Consider the following 22182-nt stretch of genomic DNA (forward strand, 5'->3'; position numbering starts at 1 on the left):
ACTAATTGTATTTATAGAACTACAGAAATGACTTGAGACTAACTCACACTGAAACTTTGATTTATTAATCAGGCGAAATTTTAAAATCTTTTATAATGTAATTCAGGGGTCCCCAAACTTTCAAACTTTTTGACCTGTTGGCTTAAAACTAATATATATATATATATATATATATAGTGTGTGTGTGTGTATGTATATATATCCATATATATGTATATATACATATAGGGTTTCCCACACATTCATTCCCACGAAAGAATTACGGAAAAAATATATATATATATATATATATATATATATATATATATATATATATAATATATATATATATATATTTTTTTTTTCCAGCTTTTGACTCGCTCGACCGCTCATAAAAGCAATGGGACTCTGCCTGTGAATGGAGCTTGTAGTTACGTATTATACACATATGTAAATATTATATAAATATGTATATAAATACGTACATAATGTGTTGTAATTATATTCCAACTCCACGTTCTTCTTGGTCATCGCCGCCACCGCTGCCCACACCCACCTCCCGTTGCCCGACCACACCACCACAAGTAGATGCCTGACCTGTGGGAAACACTTTATACATATACACATATATACATATATGTATATATATGTATGTATGTATATACATATATATATATATATATGTATATATATACATATATGTATATCTATATATACATATATATGTGTGTGTTTGTGTATATATATGCATATGTGTGTATATGTCTGTATATATATGTGTGTGTGTGTATGTATATATAAATATATGTATATAATTAAGTATGTATGTATGTATGTATTTATATATATATATATATATGTGTGTGTGTATATATGTATATAGAATAGAATACAATAGGCTATTGTCATTATATTTGCATATTATGAGATTAAATAATATATATATATATATATATATATATATATATATATATATATATATATACACACATATATATGTATGTATGTATGTATGTATGTACATCCATCCATCCATTTTCTGACGCTTATTCGACTTAGACAAAGAGGTTCTGGAATAATGATACTGCTATCAGCGTTTTTTTTTTTTCTGCTAACCGGCTTGATTATGACGTGCTGTCATGTTCAGTTCAGCTGCCACTGCTGCACATTCAAATCAGATTTAAGTAATGACAAATAAGGAAGCAACCCCACACAAAAGTTTGAAATGCAACAACATTTCCTTCCTCAAAGTCCGCCACGCTCTGTCAGGTTGAAGTAAACACATTTTACTCACGACAGGCCGATTCTAATACTAATCAAATATCATAGACTTGGACACTTAGGCAATATCGCCTAGTAAAATATCAAAATAATCAGTGTATTCATACATACTGCTCCCTCACCTCTGCGTTACAACAACAAAAGCAACCGTCTCCATCTCTCTGTCTGTCCAGAACTATGCAGAAGGATCTCATTACATGGCGTCACATGACAGCATCTCGCCGCCGTACCCAAATTCCAGGCTAACAGGTAAGTGGCTGACGGGATGTTCATGTGTGACATTTGTCTTTTCTGCACACTTGTTATGAACGTGTCATAAATTATAAGGAGACATCAGGCATGCGGCTTCTCTCCTCTTCTTCACCCCCCCTTTCAGGCCAGGCATGTATTAAACGCCAGGCAGTGTGAGTTCATTTACCCATGATGCACTCTGCCTCTGGCCCTGGCTCCGATGTGGCGCCAGTTGTGAGCAAATGGCCACTGACACATATAATCTGCCTCCTTCTCTTTCTTTCTCCCTCTGTTAATCACTCTCTCTCACTCTCTATTGCACACACACACACACACACACACACACACACACACACACACACACAAAGCTTAATTAGCTTTGACGGGATTCATAAAAAATGGAAGATGTCAGATCTCGGCTCTGCATTTCTGCCAGCCCTCTCTCTTCTTGGCATGTCTTGGTTGTGGTTTATGGTGCGATCTTTAAAACCTGAATGTTTGCATCCAGAAGCCGGCGAACAGGTGTTTGTATGTCTACTCCAAACTATGTCAGTCGTGTAAAGGAGAGACAAAGACAATGTGAACAACAACAGCGGTTAGGATCGGCGTCTCGTTTATTTTTCCGTTGCATTCAACGAAAGGGATCGAAATTGTACAAAAACCAAAGCATTAAAACAGTAAATTCAATAATCCATTCCAGACACCCAAAAATAGAAACACAAAACTTATATTATAGGGCATAATTATACAAAACCCAAAACCAGTAAAGTTGTAAGGTTGTTTAAATCGTAAATGAAAAATGATTTGCAAATCTTTTTCAACCTTTATTCAATTAAATAGACTGCAAAGACAAGATACTTAATGTTGCAACTGAGAAACATATTTTATTTTTGCAAATAACCATTAACTTGGACTTTAATGTCAGCAACACATTGCAAAAAAGTTGTTACAGGGGCATTTTTACCAGTTACATGTTACATGGCCTTTCCTTTTAACAACACTCTGTAAACCTTTGGGAAATGAGACACATTTTTGAAGCTTTTCCACTGGAATTCTTTCCCATTCTTGCTTGATGTACAGCTTAAGTTGTTCAACAGTCCGAAGTCTCTGTTGTGGTATTTTAGGCTTCATAATGCACCACACATTTTCAATTGAAGACAGATCTGGGGCGGCATAGCTCGGTTGGTAGAGTGGCCGTGCCAGCAACTTGAGGGTTGCAGGTTCGATTCCCGCTTGTGCCATCCTAGTTACTGCCGTTGTGTCCTTGGGCAAGACACTTTACCCACCTGCTCCCAGTGCCACCCACACTGGTTTAAATGTAACTTAGATATTGGGTTTCACTATGTAAAGCGCTTTGAGTCACTTGAGAAAAGCGCTATATAAATATAATTCACACAATTCACAGATCTGGACTACTGGCAGGCCAGTCTAGTACCCGCACTCTTTTACTGGCTTGGCATTGTCTTGCTGAAATAAGCAGGGGCGTCCATGATAACGTTGCTTGAATGACAACATATGTTGCTCCAAGACCTGTATGTACCTTTCAGCATTAATGGTGCCTTCACAGATGTGCAAGTTACCCATGCCTTGGGCACTAATACACCCCCATACCATCACACATGTGTAAGTTACCCATGTCTTGGGCACTAATACACCCCCATACCATCACACATGTGTAAGTTACCCATGCCTTGGGCACTAATGCACCCCCATACCATCACACATGTGTAAGTTACCCATGCCTTGTTCACTAATACACCCCCATACCATCACACATGTGTAAGTTACCCATGCCTTGGGCACTAATGCACCCCCATACCATCACACATGTGTAAGTTACCCATGCCTTGTTCACTAATACACCCCCATACCATCACACATGTGTAAGTTACCCATGCCTTGTTCACTAATACACCCCCATACCATCACACATGTGTAAGTTACCCATGCCTTGGGCACTAATACACCCCCATACCATCACACATGTGTAAGTTACCCATGTCTTGGGCACTAATACACCCCCATACCATCACACATGTGTAACTTACCCATGTCTTGGGCACTAATACACCCCCATACCATCACACATGTGTAAGTTACCCATGCCTTGGGCACTAATACACCCCCATACCATCACACATGTGTAACTTACCCATGTCTTGGGCACTAATACACCCCCATACCATCACACATGTGTAAGTTACCCATGCCTTGGGCACTAATACACCCCCATACCATCACACATGTGTAAGTTAACCATGCCTTGGGCACTAATACACCCCCATACCATCACACATGTGTAAGTTACCCATGCCTTGGGCACTAATGCACCCCCATACCATCACACATGTGTAAGTTACCCATGTCTTGGGCACTAATACACCCCCATACCATCACACATGTGTGAGTTACCCATGTCTTGGGCACTAATACACCCCCATACCATCACACATGTGTAAGTTACCCATGTCTTGGGCACTAATACACCCCCATACCATCACACATGTGTAAGTTACCCATGCCTTGGGCACTAATACACCCCCATACCATCACACATGTGTAAGTTACCCATGCTTTGGCCACTAATACACCCCCATACCATCACACATGTGTAAGTTACCCATGTCTTGGGCACTAATACACCCCCATACCATCACACATGTGTAAGTTACCCATGTCTTGGGCACTAATACACCCCCATACCATCACACATGTGTAAGTTACCCATGTCTTGGGCACTAATACACCCCCATACCATCACACATGTGTAAGTTACCCATGTCTTGTTCACTAATACACCCCCATACCATCACACATGTATAAGTTACCCATGTCTTGGGCACTAATACACCCCCATACCATCACACATGTGTAAGTTACCCATGTCTTGGGCACTAATACACCCCCATACCATCACACATGTGTAAGTTACCCATGTCTTGGGCACTAATACACCCCCATACCATCACACATGTGTAAGTTACCCATGTCTTGTTCACTAATACACCCCCATACCATCACACATGTATAAGTTACCCATGTCTTGGGCACTAATACACCCCCATACCATCACACATGTGTAAGTTACCCATGCCTTGGGCACTAATACACCCCCATACCATCACACATGTGTAAGTTACCCATGTCTTGGGCACTAATACACCCCCATACCATCACACATGTGTAAGTTACCCATGTCTTGGGCACTAATACACCCCCATACCATCACACATGTGTAAGTTACCCATGTCTTGTTCACTAATACACCCCCATACCATCACACATGTATAAGTTACCCATGTCTTGGGCACTAATACACCCCCATACCATCACACATGTGTAAGTTACCCATGTCTTGGGCACTAATACACCCCCATACCATCACACATGTGTAAGTTACCCATGTCTTGTTCACTAATACACCCCCATACCATCACACATGTATAAGTTACCCATGTCTTGGGCACTAATACACCCCCATACCATCACAGATGCTGGCTTTTCAACTTTGCACCTAAAACAATCTGGATGGTTATTTTCCTCTTTGGTCCGGAGGACACGACGTCCACAGTTTCCGAAAAACTTTGAAATATGGACTCGTCAGACAACAAAACACTTTTCCACTTTGCATCAGTCTATTAGCGTTTCTGAGTGTTGTTGATAAATGGCTTTCGCTATGCATTTAACTTGCACTTACAGATATAGCAACAATTTGTGGTTACTGACAGTGGTTTTTCTGAAGTGTTCCTGAGCGCATGTGGTGATATCCTTTACACACTGATGTCTCTTTTTGATGCAGTACCGCCTGATTGATCGAAGGTCTGTTATATCATCACTTAAGTGCGGTGATTTCTACAAATTTTCTGAACTTGTTGAGGATATTATGGACCGTAGATGGTGAAATCCCTACATTCCTTGCAATAGCTGGTTGAGAAATGTTGTTCTTAAAACTGTTGGACAATTTGCTCACGCATTTGTTCACAAAGTGGTGACCCTCGCCCCATCCTTGTTTGTGAATGACTGAGCATTTCATGGAAGCTGATTTTATACCCAATCATGGCCCTCACCTGTTCGCAATTAGCCTGCTCACCTGTGGGATGTTCCAAATAAGTGTGTGATGAGCATTCCTCCACATTCTCACATTATTTTTTGCAACTTTTTTTTAAAAACATGTTTCAGGCGTCAAATTCCAAATGCGCTATTATTTGCAAAAAATAACGTTTTCCAGTTCCAAGGTTAAGTATCTTGTCTTTGCAGTCTATTCAATATAAGTTGAAAAGGATTTGCAAATAATTGTATTCTGTTTGTATTCAGATTCACACAAGGTGGCAACTTCACTGGTTTTGGGTTTGTAGTGTATGCACATCGTCCAAAATTAAATATAATCTGATTATGCAACAATATATATCTCACACACTTGTCGTACACTGCTTTCAAAGCAAGAAGCCCAACAGTTGGTTAGTCAAGTGCATCGGCAGTTGCATATTAATATCATGAGGAAATTATACATTTGTATTCATATAGTCACTATTTATTTTAAGTGGCACCCTGGGTGTGAAGAAGTCCTCAATAAAAGAAGTTTGACAACCTGTTTTAAGTGTTTAAAGAGCGTAGGAAGTTTTTACAAGTGCTTTGTTGAGGGCTTATAAAGACTTTAAATGCATATAATATTTATAGGAAGCATAAATGAAATAGCCTCGTTACTTTGCAGAGATGTATCTACCACTGGGGGGTCTGGATGCCATCTTGGAACACACTATCCTTTATTTTTGTCCTTTAGCTGTCTAAAAGCCCAAACGGGCTTGCTCGAAGACACGTAGCTTACCTTTCTTTGTGGATTTTGTAGTGCCGGATGAGGTTGAAGGTTGTGGTGGTTGTGTTGTCGACTTTGGAGCTGCAGACCGTGCATATCGCTGTTCTCTTCTTTTTCTCAAAACTCCACAGTGCGCCTTATAACCCGGTGCGTCTAATGTACGGAATAATTTTGGTTGTGCTTACCGACCTCAAAGCTTTTTTATTTGGTACATGGTGAAATAAGTGTTACCAATACTTTGCAGTCAAACGCTGATGACATCTATTAAACAAGACAAGAAGCGAGGATTTAAAGACCTACTGAAAGCCACTATTAGCAACCACGCAGTCTGATAGTTTATATAGATAGATAGATAGTATTTTATTGATTCCTTCAGGTGAGTTCCTTCAGGAAAATTAAAATTCCAGCAGCAGTGTACAGAGTTGAGATCAATTTAAAAAAGAGTAAAAAGTAAATAATGGGGGTTTAAAAGGAAACAAAATAGAGAAATATTACAAAAAGAATAACAACATATATCAATGATGAAATATTAACATTGCAACACATGCCACCACGGCCTTTTTAGTTTACTAAATTGCAATTTTTAAATTTTGCGCAAAGTATCCTGAAGAAAACGTCGCGATACGATGACGCATATGATGACGTGTATGCGTGACGTCTCGGATTGTAGCGGACATTTTTTTTCCAGCCCGATCCCAGCTATAAGTCGTCTGTTTTCATCGCGAAATTCCACAGTATTCTGGACATCTGTGTTGCTGAATCTTTTGCAATTTGTTCAATTAATAATGGAGACGTCAAAGAAGAAAGATGTAGGTGGGAAGCGGTGTATTGCGGCTGCCTTTAGCAACACAAACACAGCCGGTGTTTCCTTGTTTACATTCCCGAAGGTGAAGCTTATGCTTACGCTATTTAACTTTTCAGTCCGTTTTCTTCCTCTCCAAACTCTCCAAGCCCTTCTCCTCCTGCTGTTCCCCGACCGCTACTGTTAAAGATTGGACAACTCGTACCACCTGGGAAATTTGATCAGCTGTGTCTTGCCGTCGCCACTGCCACGCCCTCATCTGCTGGTGCTCTGTCCTCAGCACCATGGACAGAGACGCTGACCTCCGCTCCTGCAGGCAGCGCCGGCCACACCTCCCTCCACACCTCCCTATTTCACTAAAATACAAGAAAAGACCAACCTTGTTTGCATATTGGAGGACATTTGGATGTTATCGGGATGTCCAGCTTTGCAAAAATAAACACGCTGCAGGACTGCTTGTATCACAGTTTATATAGCCGATATCATCTGATACTTTTTTATCTGATATCGGACCGGTATCTAATATCAATTAGGGATCAGGAAACGAGATCAGATCACAACCACAGAATATCCTGATACAGTTTGCCTGTATTTTTTTTTTTTTTTTGCTCAGTCTAACAGCAATTTTTGTCATAAACCAAAAGACACAATTGTCTTTCAAATCAATCCATTTTCTACCGCTTGTCCCTCTTATGCATCTTTATTAGTTAAATTTGCAGGTGGTGAGGGGGGAAAATAAAGAAAAAAAGTTTTTAAAATTGGGAAAACTGATCATTCTTGGAATATTCTAGCGTGCTCAGGATGCATCTGCCAATGTCGACACAAGCAAGACGTGCGAGAGTTTGCGGGTTTACCTCCGTGATCCATTGTGTGTGCGATGTGTTGTGACAGAGTTGTGATTATGTCGTCTAGCTGCAGCAGCAGAGATGAGGAGACGCACGAGTCAGAAATGGAAATATTGTATTCTTCATCTGGCACACGGGAACCTCAATTTACTTTGATAATGATAACACTAAGAGACAGAGACAGCCACAGATATAAAACACACACACACACACACACACACCCACACAGTTGTGTAATATCAGATTGTGTTCACTGTGTTGACTTTTCTAACTTGGTGGGCACCCAGAGGCCAAATACATTGTTTTTGTATCAAAAACAAGACAGTTTTTGGTTCAAATGAGTCTGGCTTTGGTGTCTTCCAAACATGTCTATTACTATAATTAAATGTATTTACAAAACCCAAAACCAGTATAGTTGGAACATTTAGGCCAGTCTAGTACATGCACTCTGTTATTACGAAGCCACGCTGTTGAAACACATGCAGAATGTGGCTTGGCATCGTCTTGCTGAAATAATCAGGGGCGTCCATTAAAAAGATGTTGCGTGGATGGCAACATATGTTGTACCTTTCAGTATTAATGGTGCCTTCACAGATGTGTAAGTTACCCATGCCTTGGGCACTAATACACCCCCATACCATCACACATGTGTAAGTTACCCATGCCTTGGGCACTAATACACCCCCATACCATCACACATGTGTAAGTTACCCATGTCTTGGGCACTAATACAACCCCATACCATCACACATGTGTAAGTTACCCATGCCTTGGGCACTAATACACCCCCATACCATCACACATGTGTAACTTACCCATGTCTTGGGCACTAATACACCCCCATACCATCACACATGTGTAAGTTACCCATGTCTTGGGCACTAATACACCCCCATACCATCACACATGTGTAAGTTACCCATGCCTTGGGCACTAATACACCCGCATACCATCACAGATGCTGGCTTTTGAACTTTGCAGCTATAACAGTCCGGATGGTTCTTTTCCTCTTTGGTACGGAGGACACAACATCCACAGTTTCCAAAAACAATTTGAAATGTGGACTCGTCAGATCACAGAACACTTTTCCACTTCGCATCAGTCCATCTTAGATGAGCTCGGGCCCAGCCAAGCCAGCGATGTTTCTGGGTGTTGTTGATAAATGACTCTGGCTTTGCATAGTATAGTTTAACATGCAGTTACAGATGTAGTGACAAACTGTAGTTACTGACAGTGGTTTCTGAAATGTTTCTGAGCCCATGTGGTGATATCCTTTACACACCGAGTTTTTGATGCAGTACCGGCTGAGGGATCGAAGGTCAGGGGCATTCAATGTTGGTTTTCATTCTTACGTACAGTGATTTCTCAAGATTCTCTGAACCTTTTGATGATATTACAGACCGTAGATGGTGAAATCTTCTTGCAAAAGCTCGTTGAAAAATGTTGTTCTTAAACTGTTGGACAATTTGCTCATGCATTTGTTCACAAAGTGGTGACCCTCGCCCCATCCTTCTTTGTAAATGACTGAGCATTTCACGGAAGCTGCTTTTATACCCAATCACGGCACACACCTGTTACCAGCTAGCCTGTTCACCTGTGGGATGTTCCAAATAAGTGTTTGATGAGCATTTCTCAACATTCTCAGTCTTTTTTGCCACTTGTGCCAGCTTTTTTTAAACATGTTGCAGGCATCAAATTCCAAATGAGCTAATATTTGGAAAAAAATAACAAAGTTACCCAGTTCCAATGTTAAGTATCTTGTGTTTGCAGTCTATTTACTTGAATACAGGTTGAAAATGGTTTGCAAATCATTGTATTCTGTTCTTATTTACGGTTTACACAACATGTCAACTTTAATAGTTTGCGATTTGGTAGTTTGATAACAGCATATAGTCTCAACAAATTATTTTTGACCCTGTGGGTAAAAGTCAATGAACACTTTTCTTTCTAGGCGTTGCATTGGTGCGACGCAAATGTTGTTTTGATAGCTTTCAACTGCATTTAATAAACAACAGCATGATATTTTATTTGTTAATTTTTTATTGGCTCAGATTGCTGCAAATGCACAAAAAATAGCCAGAAGGCCATTTTTTATTTGTTGTTCCTTGACAGATCTTAAAACTGTCAGATCCTGAAAAAAACAGTGAAAAGATTCATACTGTATTTTGTATGGAATACTATTCCATACAAAATAGGACAATTAGGTAATAATATGAACATTTTATCATAAAAGACACAAGTGGCAGAAAAGTTGCTTTATGGGAAAGAATATAGAGTGAGTAGACCAGTGTTGTTCAACCACTGCTAGTGTCCAGTGAGATATTGTCTGGTGTTCTATGGGAAATTATGCAATTTCACCTAAATAGTCTGAAAAATCATTTTTGCACCCCATTGATGTACAATTCACAAATAATGTGCCGTTATTGAGTGTTTGTGCTGTCTAGATTTTGGCAGACTAACCATGTACTGGTAATACCTGGCCAGTAGATGGCAGCAAGAAGCTGATTGATTTGTAGGCCTACTAAATGAAAGGAATAGTTTTTCTAGGCATTTCCTGAAAAATATTGTTAAAATCTATTCACAATGTTGCCAACAAACACACAAACAAACCCTGGCGAAAACAACATCTTTTGGCGGAGGTAGGAAAGTCTGCAAAGCAAAGCGCGGCACTATCGTCTTGAGCGTTTCCAAGGCAACAAAGCCACAGCACGGAGCAAAGTCACCCAAAAAAATCTTTGCACCGTATTCAACTTTAGATTGCAATTAAAGCCTTTACTGTACATAGCTGCATGCATCATACTATACCCTGTTGCACACTCAAATTGAACATTTTAACATCAACATTGGTGATGATGATGAAATAATAATGAAAATATGTTGCAAAAATATAATGTGGCAACAATTTAAAAAAATTATTTTAATCATACAGGTTGAACTCGTTTTATGTTCTCCCATAAATACTGTACTAAAAGAACTACCGAATTTTCCAGACCATAGGGCGGACAGGATTATATTGCCGATGAGCTGGTCTAGACAGGTCTATTTTCATATATAGGACAGGTCATATTTATATATATTTTTTTGTAAATGTAAAACACTTCCTTGTGGTCTACATAACATGTAATGGTGGTTCTTTGGTCAAAATGTTGCATAGATTATGTTTTACAAATCATCTTCAAGCCACTTTCTGACAGTCGCTTCAGGATGCACCCTTTTGTAGGCGGTCTTTTTTACGTGACTCACCTTCGGCATCGTCTTCTCTCCGTCATCTTTGTTGTAGCGGTGTAGCGTGCAAGGATGGGAGTTGAAGAAATGTGGAGATAACTGTCTTAATGACATTCAGACTTTACTTAAATAAACCACGGAGGAGCATCTTCCTATCCATGGCTCACGCGTGCAATAACAAAGCCGGAAATGTGTCCCGTGAAAAACCGTCTGACGGGAACTCCCTAACAACTAAAGTTCCTTGGGTGAAAAATGTAAACTTACTACACCGGTATGTTTTAGCGCTTTCATGGCGAGTTTACTGACGGATATAAGTAAGAACTTTACACTACTTTATATTAAAATTGGCAACAGCGGAGGATGAATGTCTCATAAGAAGAAGATAGAGAAAAAGTAGAAGCTTGTCGACTACAGTGTTGTACGGACTATGAAGGTGGAGGCGCGCAATTTTTCAGGACTTATGCAGATCCCAAATACAGATCAGCAGGTACCAGAAGCTAAGAAAAGTTGCTTTTGCATAATATTGCAAAACACATCGCCGGATAATATGTCTTACCTTGTACACACACCATAATAATACTGGTATGTTGAAGCACAGTACAATCCATCAAACAGTGCGGCTTCATAGCTTACCAAAGTCGTACTAAAACATTTTGATGGAATCTTGACTGCCGTGTTTAATGTTCTATATTTTCAATGCAACATATAACATTTTGGTGTTGTTTACTTGAGTTAAATTGCAGTCCACACGTATCTCTTATGTGTGACTGCCATCTACTGCTCACACTTATCATTTCAACATGCACCGAATAAAATAGATTTGAGGTCGGAAAGCACAACCAAAATAATTCCTTACATTAGGTCCACCGGGTTGTAAGACGCACTGTCGAGTTTTAAGAAAATTAAAGGATTTTAAGCGTGCCTTATAGTCCGAAAAGTACGGTATAAATGGGTGATGCACAATGACGAAAGACAATGTCCCTGTTGTTGTTTTTATTTGTTCATTTATTTAATTCCAACATCCAGTATGTCTGTCAAGTATGAACCAGACTCTTCTGATGCTAGTACGTCCATGAAAAGTAAAAACTGGCATCGTAAAACAAGTCCATAAGGTTGCAACCATGCAGGTGAACCTTGGTATCTTTGAACATGCAGAAAGATCATCTACTACGTGAAGCATAACTGAGCAGCCTAGTGGTCTCATTATTGAGACTTCCCCATTCCCAAAAAGTCTTTTTCTCCCTTACATTCGGCAAGAAAACCATGTTTTATTTACTTTATAAGTGGGTTAGACACTTTCTGTTAGGAAGAGGATGATACTTTTGAAAATGTCTAAAGAAAAAGAGAATTACTAGGAGGGAAAAAAAAGCTAGACCTCCTGGTTATTGTTCCGAGTGTGAACGTTGCCTCGTACTCCTGTTCTTTCTTTGCTTTAGCCGCTCTAACCTTGTCTGTCTTCCTTAACCCCCCACAACATCAGATTAGACTGATGTTATGCTCTAGATAATCAGTGAAGGGATTAGTGTCATCTCAGCGACCCCACTAGATTAATCTCTTGCTTTACACACACACACACACACACACACACACACACACACACACACACACACACACACACACACACACACAGGTTATCATTTGGAATGGGGACCAAGTTGTTCAGTACTTGTGGGGACCACCCTTTCTGCAGGTTGTGGAGGAATACAAAAATGGTGTAAAATGTCCACTGGCCAGTTAGCTCATACACGTCTTTAAATCTCTGGATTGATGAAGTAATGTGCTGATCAGTCTTATTGGGGACCCTGGGGAAAAATAGTTAATATGGTTCATGGGGACCACATTTAAATCATTTTGCATAATTCACACACATTTGTACGTGACTACTGAGGACCATTTAAAAAAAATCAAAAAAGTTCATATTAAATATGACATAATCCTCATAATCTGGCACTACAGATGTCCTCTTATAGGAAGTTTCACCACTTAAATGTTAAAGCAAATCCTGCATCTTCTGTGACATAACTGGAAACTGTTATTTAGCAGGAAGGAAGTTGTCTGCAACTCCAACTACCAGATATAGAATGGATCCGACTATCATTTAAAAAGGTTTCCTTTCAGGAGACCTGGGTCTTTTTTTTGGTCCTAATACTGCCAGAAGACTGTGTAAACAGAGCGATGTCCCCATTAAGTAAGCATTGCCAGTAAACACACACACACACACACACACACACACACACACACACACACACACACACACACACACACACACACACACACAAACCGCAAACGATCGAGCACTAAACATTTGCACAAATTGCTGAAAGTGTCTCGTGATGAATTATTATACATTTTTGTTTGTGAATGGTTGTCCTACAGCAGAGCTGGGTAAATATTTTGACTCGGGGGGGCCACATTGAGGGACAAAAATGTGTCGGGGGGGGCAAGGTTTATGTGTGTATAAATTATACAGTATTTACACATTTAGCTGTAAAAATCTGCTGTACTGTCAATCATTCACAAACAAGGATGGGGCCAGGGTCACCAATTTGTGAACAAATGAGTGAGCAAATTGTCCGTCAGTTTTAGAACAACATTTCTCAAGCGGCTATTGCAAGGAATGTAGGGATTTTACCATCTGCGCTCCGTAATATCATCAAAAGGTTCAGAGAATCTTGAGAAATCACTGCATGTAAGCGGCAAGGCCGAAAACCAGCATTGAATGACCGTGACTTTTGATCAGAGGTCAAGAACCTTTTTGGCGGAGAGAGCCATGAAAGCCAAATATTTTAAAATATATTTCCGTGAGAGCCAATGTTTTTTTTAACACTGAATAAAACAAATTTTGTGCATTTTTAAGTAAGACCAACATTTTTAGAGTATAATAAGTCTCTTATTTTTTTAATTGCATTGTTATTCTGAAGCTAACCAATTATAAATAAATGAATTCTTACATTTAATGCGACTTCTTGAACAGATGTGGTAGAAAACAGATGGATGGATTAGAATGCATGAGAATGTTTTATATTTTGAACGTTATTTTTAACACTATTTTTAACAGCGGCATTATTCATTACTTATCATCTTAAGCAATGTCAGCTAAGATTTATCTGAGAGCCAGATGCAGTCATCAAAAGAGCCACATCTGGCTCGAGAGCCATAGGTTCCCTACCCCTGTCTCAGGCGGTACTGCTTTAATAAGCGACAATCCAGCCATCCATTTTCTACCGCTTATTCCCTATTGGGGTTGCGGGGGGCGCTGGCGCCTATCTCAGCTACAATCGGGCGGAAGGCGGGGTACACCCTGGACAAGTCGCCACCTCATCGCAAGGCCAACACAGATAGACAGACAACATTCACACTCACATTCACACACTAGGGACCATTTAGTGTTGCCAATCAACCTATCCCCAGGTGCATGTCTTTGGAGGTGGGAGGAAGCCGGAGTACCCGGAGGGAACCCACGCATTCACGGGGAGAACATGCAAACTCCACACAGAAAGATCCTGAGCCTGGATTTGAACCCAGGACTGCAGGACCTTCGTATTGTGAGGCAGACGCACTAACCCCTCTGCCACCGTGAAGCCAATTAGCGACATTGGCGTGTAAAGGATATCACCACATGGGCTTAGGAACACTTCAGAAAACCACTGTCAGTAACTACAGTTTGTTACTACATCTGTAAGTGCAAGTTAAAACTCTACTATGCAAAGCCAAAGCCATTTATCAACAACATCCAGAAACGCCACCTGCTTCTCTGGGCCCGACATCTATGATGGACTGATGCAAAGTGAAAAAGTGTTCTGTGGTCTGGTGAGTCCATATTTTAAATTGTTTTTGGAAATATTCAACATCGCGTCATCCGGACCAAAGGGGAAGCGAACCATCCAGACTGTTATCGACACAAAGTTCAAATGCCCGCATCTGTGATGGTATGGGGGTGCATTAGTGCTTTAAAAACATCGGTGTGTAAATGATATCACCACATGGGCTTGGGAACACTTCAGAAAACCACTGTCAGAAACTAGAGTTTGTTACTACATCTGTAAGTGCAAGTTAAACTCTACTATGCAAAGCCAAAGCCATTTATCAACAACACCCAGAAACGCCGCCGGCTTTGCTGGGCCCGAGCTCACAGTACGTGTGTCTGAGTGCCTTTTTTTCCGGGAACACTAATACCAAAAGTCACAATGTCTGAACGGAACGGAATTGTAGGTTTTTTTTTACTGAATGGGACACCCAAAATGTAAATGAAATGGGATTAACAATATTATATAATATATATATTATATAATATATATATTATATAATATTTATAATAATATTGATGATAATATAATAGCCTGCTCAGTGGCCTTGTGGTTAAAGTGTCCGCCCCAAGCTGTAATATCTTACTGCCATCATTTAGGACCAAAACCCTTAAAACAAGTAAAAGAATCTAACATAAAATCTGCTTAGTGAGAAGAATAATCTTATCAGACAGAAAATAAGCAACTATCACCCTTATTTGACATATTTCATTTTATTTCTATGTCAGTTTTGCCGTGACATTGGATGACACACCAGACTGTATCTTTGTGTGTTGATTTTGTGTGTGTGCACGCGTGAAGTCAAGTTGTGTGCGTTTTTGTGCCTTTGCCTGGTTGTTGCACGTTTGTGTATAAATGTTTTTGTGTGTGTTTGTGTTTGTTTGTGTGTGTTTTTCCCCTCTTGCTAGTGTGGAAGTGACCAGGTGCAAGACACCACCTAAACTGTCGCCTGCTCCATAAACTCAGAGGTCTCGCATCTTATTGTCGTTTCTTGGCAGCAAAGAATCGTACGTTTGGGCTCGAACTCCGATGTTCATTCGTGGTATTTTTCTTTTCTTCGCGTAGAGACTCGATGTCGGCCAACTGCTCTCGAGTGTCCCGTCTTAAAGGGACGAGTGGGATGCTTTTAATGTGAAAAGCAAAAATAAAAGCCGTAGTTTAAGAGAGCGATTCGGTTGTTGTGCCGTGAGAGATCATCAGGTGTGCTCTGGGAAAATGTCCAATTTCCACTTAATTGGTCCTGAAAATGAGTCGTTACTTTACTTTATTAACTTTCTAGGGAGGTTGTTTGTCTTTTAGTTAGTAAAAACAGATGTTCACAAAACTTTCAGTAAGTATTACACGATTTTAAGGGAAATGTTTGATTTCGACTATATTACGTTATTTTTATGTTGCATGTCCGCTGCCCCGCCTCCACCCGCAGGCACAAAGAGAGAGGATGACTGACGAGAGGGTTCGCTCTGTTCCTCTTGCAGAATGTTTAGAAGCGAGACATGAAGAAATCAAAATGCACGTGTGGTTGGATTGGTAGAGCGGCTGTGGGTTCCAGGTTTGATCCCCTGGGGTTTGTTTGTCTTTTAGTTAGTAAGGACAGATTTAAGCAAAACTTTCAGAAAAATGTCAAAGCCGAGATTAAAAACAAGTGATACGATTTTAAGGAAAATGTGTTTGACTTCTACTATATTACGTTATTTTTACGTTGCAAGGCGGAAGTGTGAATGCCCGCGGCCCCGCCTCCACCCGCAGGCACAAAGAGAGTGGATGAAGGACGAGAGGGTTCATTCGTGGCTCTTGCAGAATGTTTGGAAGTGAGACACTGAGAAAACAAAAATGCGCGTGTGGCTGATTGGTAGAGCGGCTGTGGGTTCCAGGTTCGATCCCCGGGGTTTGTTGGTCTTTTAGTTAGTAAGGACAGATTTTCTCAAAACTTTCAGAAAATGTCCGAGCCAGGATAAGAAACAAGTGATACGATTTTAAGGAAAATGTGTTTGTATTCTACTATATTATTTTATTTTTACGTTGCAAGGCTGAAGTGTGCATGCCTGCGGCCCGCCTCCACCCACAGGGACAAAGAGAGTGGATGACTGACAGGAGGGTTCGCTCCGTTCCTCTTGCAGAATGTTTGGAAGCGAGACATCAAGAAAACAAAAATGCACGTGTGGTTGGCTTGGTAGAGCGGCTGTGGGTTCCAGGTCCGATCCCCTGGGGTTTGTTTTTCTTTTAGTTAGTGAAGACAGATTTTCGCGAAACTTTCAGAAAAATGTCAAAGCCGAGATAAGAAACAAGCGATACGATTTTAAGGAAAATGTGTTTGACTTCTACTATATTACGTTATTTTTACGTTGCAAGGCTGAAGTGTGCATGTCCGCGGCCCCGCCTCCACCCACAGGGACAAAGAGAGTGGATGACTGACGAGAGGGTTCGCTCCGTTCCTCTTGCAGAATGTTTGGAAGCGAGACATGGAGAAAACAAAAATGCACGCGTGTGGCTGTTTTGGTAGAGCGGCTGCAGGTTCCAGGTTTGATACCCGGGGGTTTGTTTGTCTTTTAGTAAGAAAGGACAGATTTTCGTGAAACTTTCAGAAAAAGTCTGAGCTGGAATAAGCCACAAGTGATTTGTGTTTGTATAAAAATACATAACTGTAAAAGTTTCTCAATATTATCCCGTATTTCAAAACTGTTGTGTAACAAATGTGTTGCTGTATTATGGACGTCATATTTTAAGTGACAAAGTGGTTTCCTGCAGAGAAGTTGATATATTATCATCACATGTTGGATCTACTTACCTTTGGGTCAATGCTAACAATTTCCTTTTGTTTAGTTGACAGCTTGGACTTTATTAGTTTCCTGTGTTTTTTTTACATGTATTTCTGTTTCTGGGCTCTTTCCTTCCTTTTTTTTTTTCACCCACTTCCTGTTTGGACACTGCTGCCCCTGATTGACAATCAGCAGACACACCTAGCAATGGTTGTCAATCAGGAGGCTTCTTATTGCATCTCATCTCCGCGCCTTGTTTATTCGTGCCAGCTCATCGCCAACTTCCACAAGGACAATCGAATCCTCATTTTTACCTGCGGTCTCTGCGTCTTGGAGTCGCACCAACGGCCGCCTGTAATGTTGTCTCACACCTCTGTCAGGTGAGATGGGAAGATGACCTTAAAGTTTCTAAAAAAGGTCAGCTTGGTGTCATAAACACAGGCCGATGTGTTTTATAGTGCGTTGAAGGAATATTAAGGGGAAGTCTATTTAAAAGCTCGACTCCATCATTTCCCCGTATTGTTTTATTTTTTTGTTGAAATGCAGTGAGTCAGCCGCCTGTCTCACCTCTGCTTGACCTTATTAATGAGGGTTCAGCCATGAGGCCAGACCTCCTCTGAAGAGGTCACATCTGGACACTTTATATAGAAATATATTTCTGTCTTTCTCTCACACACACACTTTATCTGTCTGGTTGATTTAATTATCTTTATTGTTCACTCCTTCACTGCGGAGAGGATGCATGTCTGTTGGTGTTGTCAAGATATTATCATTTGTAATCAGATTAATCACATGGTTGCTCTGGATTCATTTTTATTAATCACCTTTTGTTTTGTTCTTTTAGTGCACAACCCGAACACAGTGAAGTTGGCACGTTGTGTAAATGGTAAATAAAAACAAAATACAATGATTTTGAAAAACCTTTTCTACTTATATTCAATTAAATAGACTGCAAAGACAAATTTTTTATGTTCGAACTGAGAAAAATCATTAAGTTAGAATTTAATGGCAGCAACACGTTGCAAAAAAGTTGGCACAGGGGCATTTTTACCAGTGTGTTACATGGCCTTTCCTTTTAAAAACACTCAGTAAACTTTTGGGAACTGAGGAGACACCTTTTTGAAGCTTATCAGGTGGAATTCTGTCCTATTCTTGCTTGATGGACAACTTAAGTTGTTCAACAGTCCGTTGTGGTATTTTAAGTTTCATAATGCACCACACATGTTCAATGGTCTGGACTACAGGCAGGCCAGTCTAGTACCTGCACTCTTTTACTACGAAGCCACGCTGTTGTAGTGAAGTGAATTATATTTATGTAGCACTTTTTCTCTAGTGACTCAAAGCGCTTTACATAGTGAAACCCAATATCTAAGTTACATTGAAACCAGTGTGGGTGGCACTGGGAGCAGGTGGGTAAAGTGTCTTGCCCAAGGACACTACGGCAGTGACTAGGTGGCGGCAATGGGGATCGAACCTGGAACCCTCAAGTTGCTGGCACCGCTACTCTACCAACCGAGAGATACCGCCCCAGAAACGTGTAGAACGTAGTTTGGAATTGTCTTGCTGAAATAAGCAGGGGCGTCCATGAAAAAGACGTTAGTTTTCAACTTATATTGAATAGTCTACAAAGACAAGATACTTAACGTTCGAACTGGAAAAACTTTTACTATTTTTTGCAAATATTAGCTCATTTGGAATTTGATGCCTGTAACAGGTTTTTAAAAAAAAAGCTGGCACGAGTGGCAAAAAAGACTGAGAAAGTTGAGGAATGCTCATCTAACACTTATTTGAAACATCCCACAGGTGTGCAGGCTAATTGGGAACAGGTGGGTGCCATGATTGGGTATAAAAGCAGCTTCCATGAAATGCTGAGTCATACACAACACCTCTTCCTGTAAACGCCCTCAGGAAGAGGTGCTTTAAAACATGGCTAACGAACTAGCAACGAATGTGTTTTAGCTACTTTGAAATCACTAATCCACAAATAAAGTAAGTTTCTTACAAGTATCATCCCTGCAGGACGAGGAATAGCTAAACATGCTTCAAGACACACCGTAGCTCACCGGCGTCACAATGTAAACAAACACCATGGGCGGATCTACACCTGACATCCACTTTAATGATACCAAGTACAGGAGCGTACTTAGTCGATACGATCGATATTTTTTATCGTCACACAATCTTTTTTCCTTTAAAAAAAAAAAAAATCATATATTTATTAACTCGGGAAATAATACTGGTATTAGTACAGTACCGTGATACTAATGAATCATATTTGGTACTATACCGCCTCTGGAGAGTACCGGCGCTGTAGGGAGTGGTACACGGACGTAGGAAGAAGTATACAGAGTGGTTGTGTCTCCCAGTCATACTTGCCAACCCTCACGATTTACTGGGAGAATCCCGAATTCCAGTGTCCCTCACGAAAATCTCCCGGGGAAACCATTCTCCCGAATTTTTCCCGATTTCCACCCAGACACCAATATCGGGGCGCTGCAATTGCGTGCCGGCCCAATCACATAATATCTATGGCTTTTCACACACACAAGTGAATGCAAGGCATACTTGATCAACAGCCATACAGGTCACGCTGAGGGTGGCCGTATAAACAACTTAAACACTGTTACAAATATGCGCCACACTGCGAACCCACACCAAACAAGAATGACAAACACATTTTGGGAGAACATCCGCACCGTAACACAACATAAACACAACATAAGAAATCCCCAGAATCCCTTGCAGCACTTACTCTTCCGAGACGCTACAATAAACACCCCCCGCTACCCCTTACTCCCCCCACACCTCAACCCCCCCCCCCCCCTCCCAACCCGCCCACCTCAACCTCCTCATGCTCTCTCAGGGAGAGCATGTCCCAAATTCCAAGCTGCTGTTTTGAGGCATGTTCAAAAAAAAAATAATGCACTTTGTGACTTCAATAATTAATATGCAATTTTTTTCCCATAACTTGAGTTGATTTATTTTGTAAAACCTTGTTACATTGTTTAATGCATCCAGCGGGCATCACAACTAAATTAGGCATAAAAATGTGTTCATTCCACCACTGTATATATTGGTATCGGTTGATATCGGAATTGGTAATTACGAGTTAGAAAATAATGGAATATCGGATATCTCTAGGGACAACCCTTTTTTTCATACAATGTTTTTTTTCTGACCTTTTAGAATGGATTTCTCATGATTTTGTTCCACCTACAGCATATACTAAATAAAGTGAGCTGCTATTTGTCCTTCATCTCCTCTCTTCTGCCAACCTTCCCTTTGCCCCAAGTTCTCCTTTACTCGTCCTCCATCTCATTTAGCATTCCTTCCTCTCTATCCCTGCATCATCCCCTGCTTCTCCTCTCTGCTCACCTGTCTCCGTCCTTACCCCAAGAAGCCCTTACCTCAGCTGGGTGCGGTGCCAAGGTCGCCGAACCCCCCACCCCCCCACCCCCCCCCCCCCCCCCAACTGTCGCTCCCTGCTGGGTCAGTGTGTTTGTGCTCGGAATGGTTGAGAGGGAAGTTTCAAGTGGAAATGACAAACGGGAAATTGTTTTAGCAATGGTGAGTAATCAGTTCATCAGAGTAAGGAGAAAATTAAGAATACACTATGGGATTTTTTTGAAGAAATGTCCTCGTCTGTGATTATTGATCATCAGAGGTGAGATAAAATTGTCCTCAAGTAAGAGTATTGTTACTTTAGAATGACATGACTCAAGTCAAAGTCATCAAAATAATTACTTGAGTAAGAGTAAGTATTCTGTGAAAAAACAAACTCAAGTATTATGTAACTTGTGAATAACTTCTGATTTGTTTAGTAGCTATTTTTTAATTGTTCTTATAGTATAGCCATTGTTATTGTTGTTGGGTCATGGTTGGGGCTTTGCATGGCAGCTCCCCCCATCAGAGTGTGAATGGGTGAATGTGCAAATAGTGTCAAAGCGCTTTGAAAGTACAAAACCCAAAAACCAGAGAAGTTGGCACGTTGTGTAAATGGTAAATAAAAACAAAATATAATCTGCAATGAGGTGGCGACTTGTCCAGGTTGTACCCCCGCCTTCCACCCGATTGTAGCTGAGATAGGCACCAGCGACCCCCGGACCTCAAAGGGAATAAGCAGTAGAAAATGGATGGATGGATATAAAATATAAGGATTTGCTAATCTATTTCAACCTACAATCAATCGAATAGACTGCAAGGCAAGATATTTAACGTTTGAACTGGAAAACTTTATTTTTTGCAAATATTAGCTCATTTGGAATTGGATGCGTGCAACATGTTTCAAAAAAGCTGGCACAAGTGGCTAAAAAGACTGAGAAAGTTGAGGAATGCTCATCAAACACTTATTTGGAACATCCCACAGGTGTGCAGGCTAATTGGGAACAGGTGGGTGCCATGATTGGCTATAAAAGCAGCTTCTATGATATGTTCAGTCATTCAC

The 22182-nt window shown here is 40.5% G+C and overlaps 1 protein-coding gene across 9 annotated transcripts in view; it reads left to right on the plus strand.

Annotated features, from left to right (window-relative positions):
• LOC133536526 (transcription factor 4-like) overlaps nt 1-22182 on the plus strand; it is a 415635-nt gene that overhangs the window by 125693 nt on the left and 267760 nt on the right. For all 9 annotated transcript variants that reach the window (XM_061877137.1, XM_061877134.1, XM_061877139.1 and 6 more), the window contains one exon: nt 1434-1509. In XM_061877137.1, the coding sequence (XP_061733121.1) occupies nt 1434-1509 (76 nt within the window). The remainder of the gene's footprint in view (nt 1-1433; nt 1510-22182) is intronic.

This window comes from Nerophis ophidion, linkage group LG17 (genome assembly GCF_033978795.1).
Source record: "Nerophis ophidion isolate RoL-2023_Sa linkage group LG17, RoL_Noph_v1.0, whole genome shotgun sequence".
NCBI classification, from domain to species: domain Eukaryota; kingdom Metazoa; phylum Chordata; class Actinopteri; order Syngnathiformes; family Syngnathidae; genus Nerophis; species Nerophis ophidion.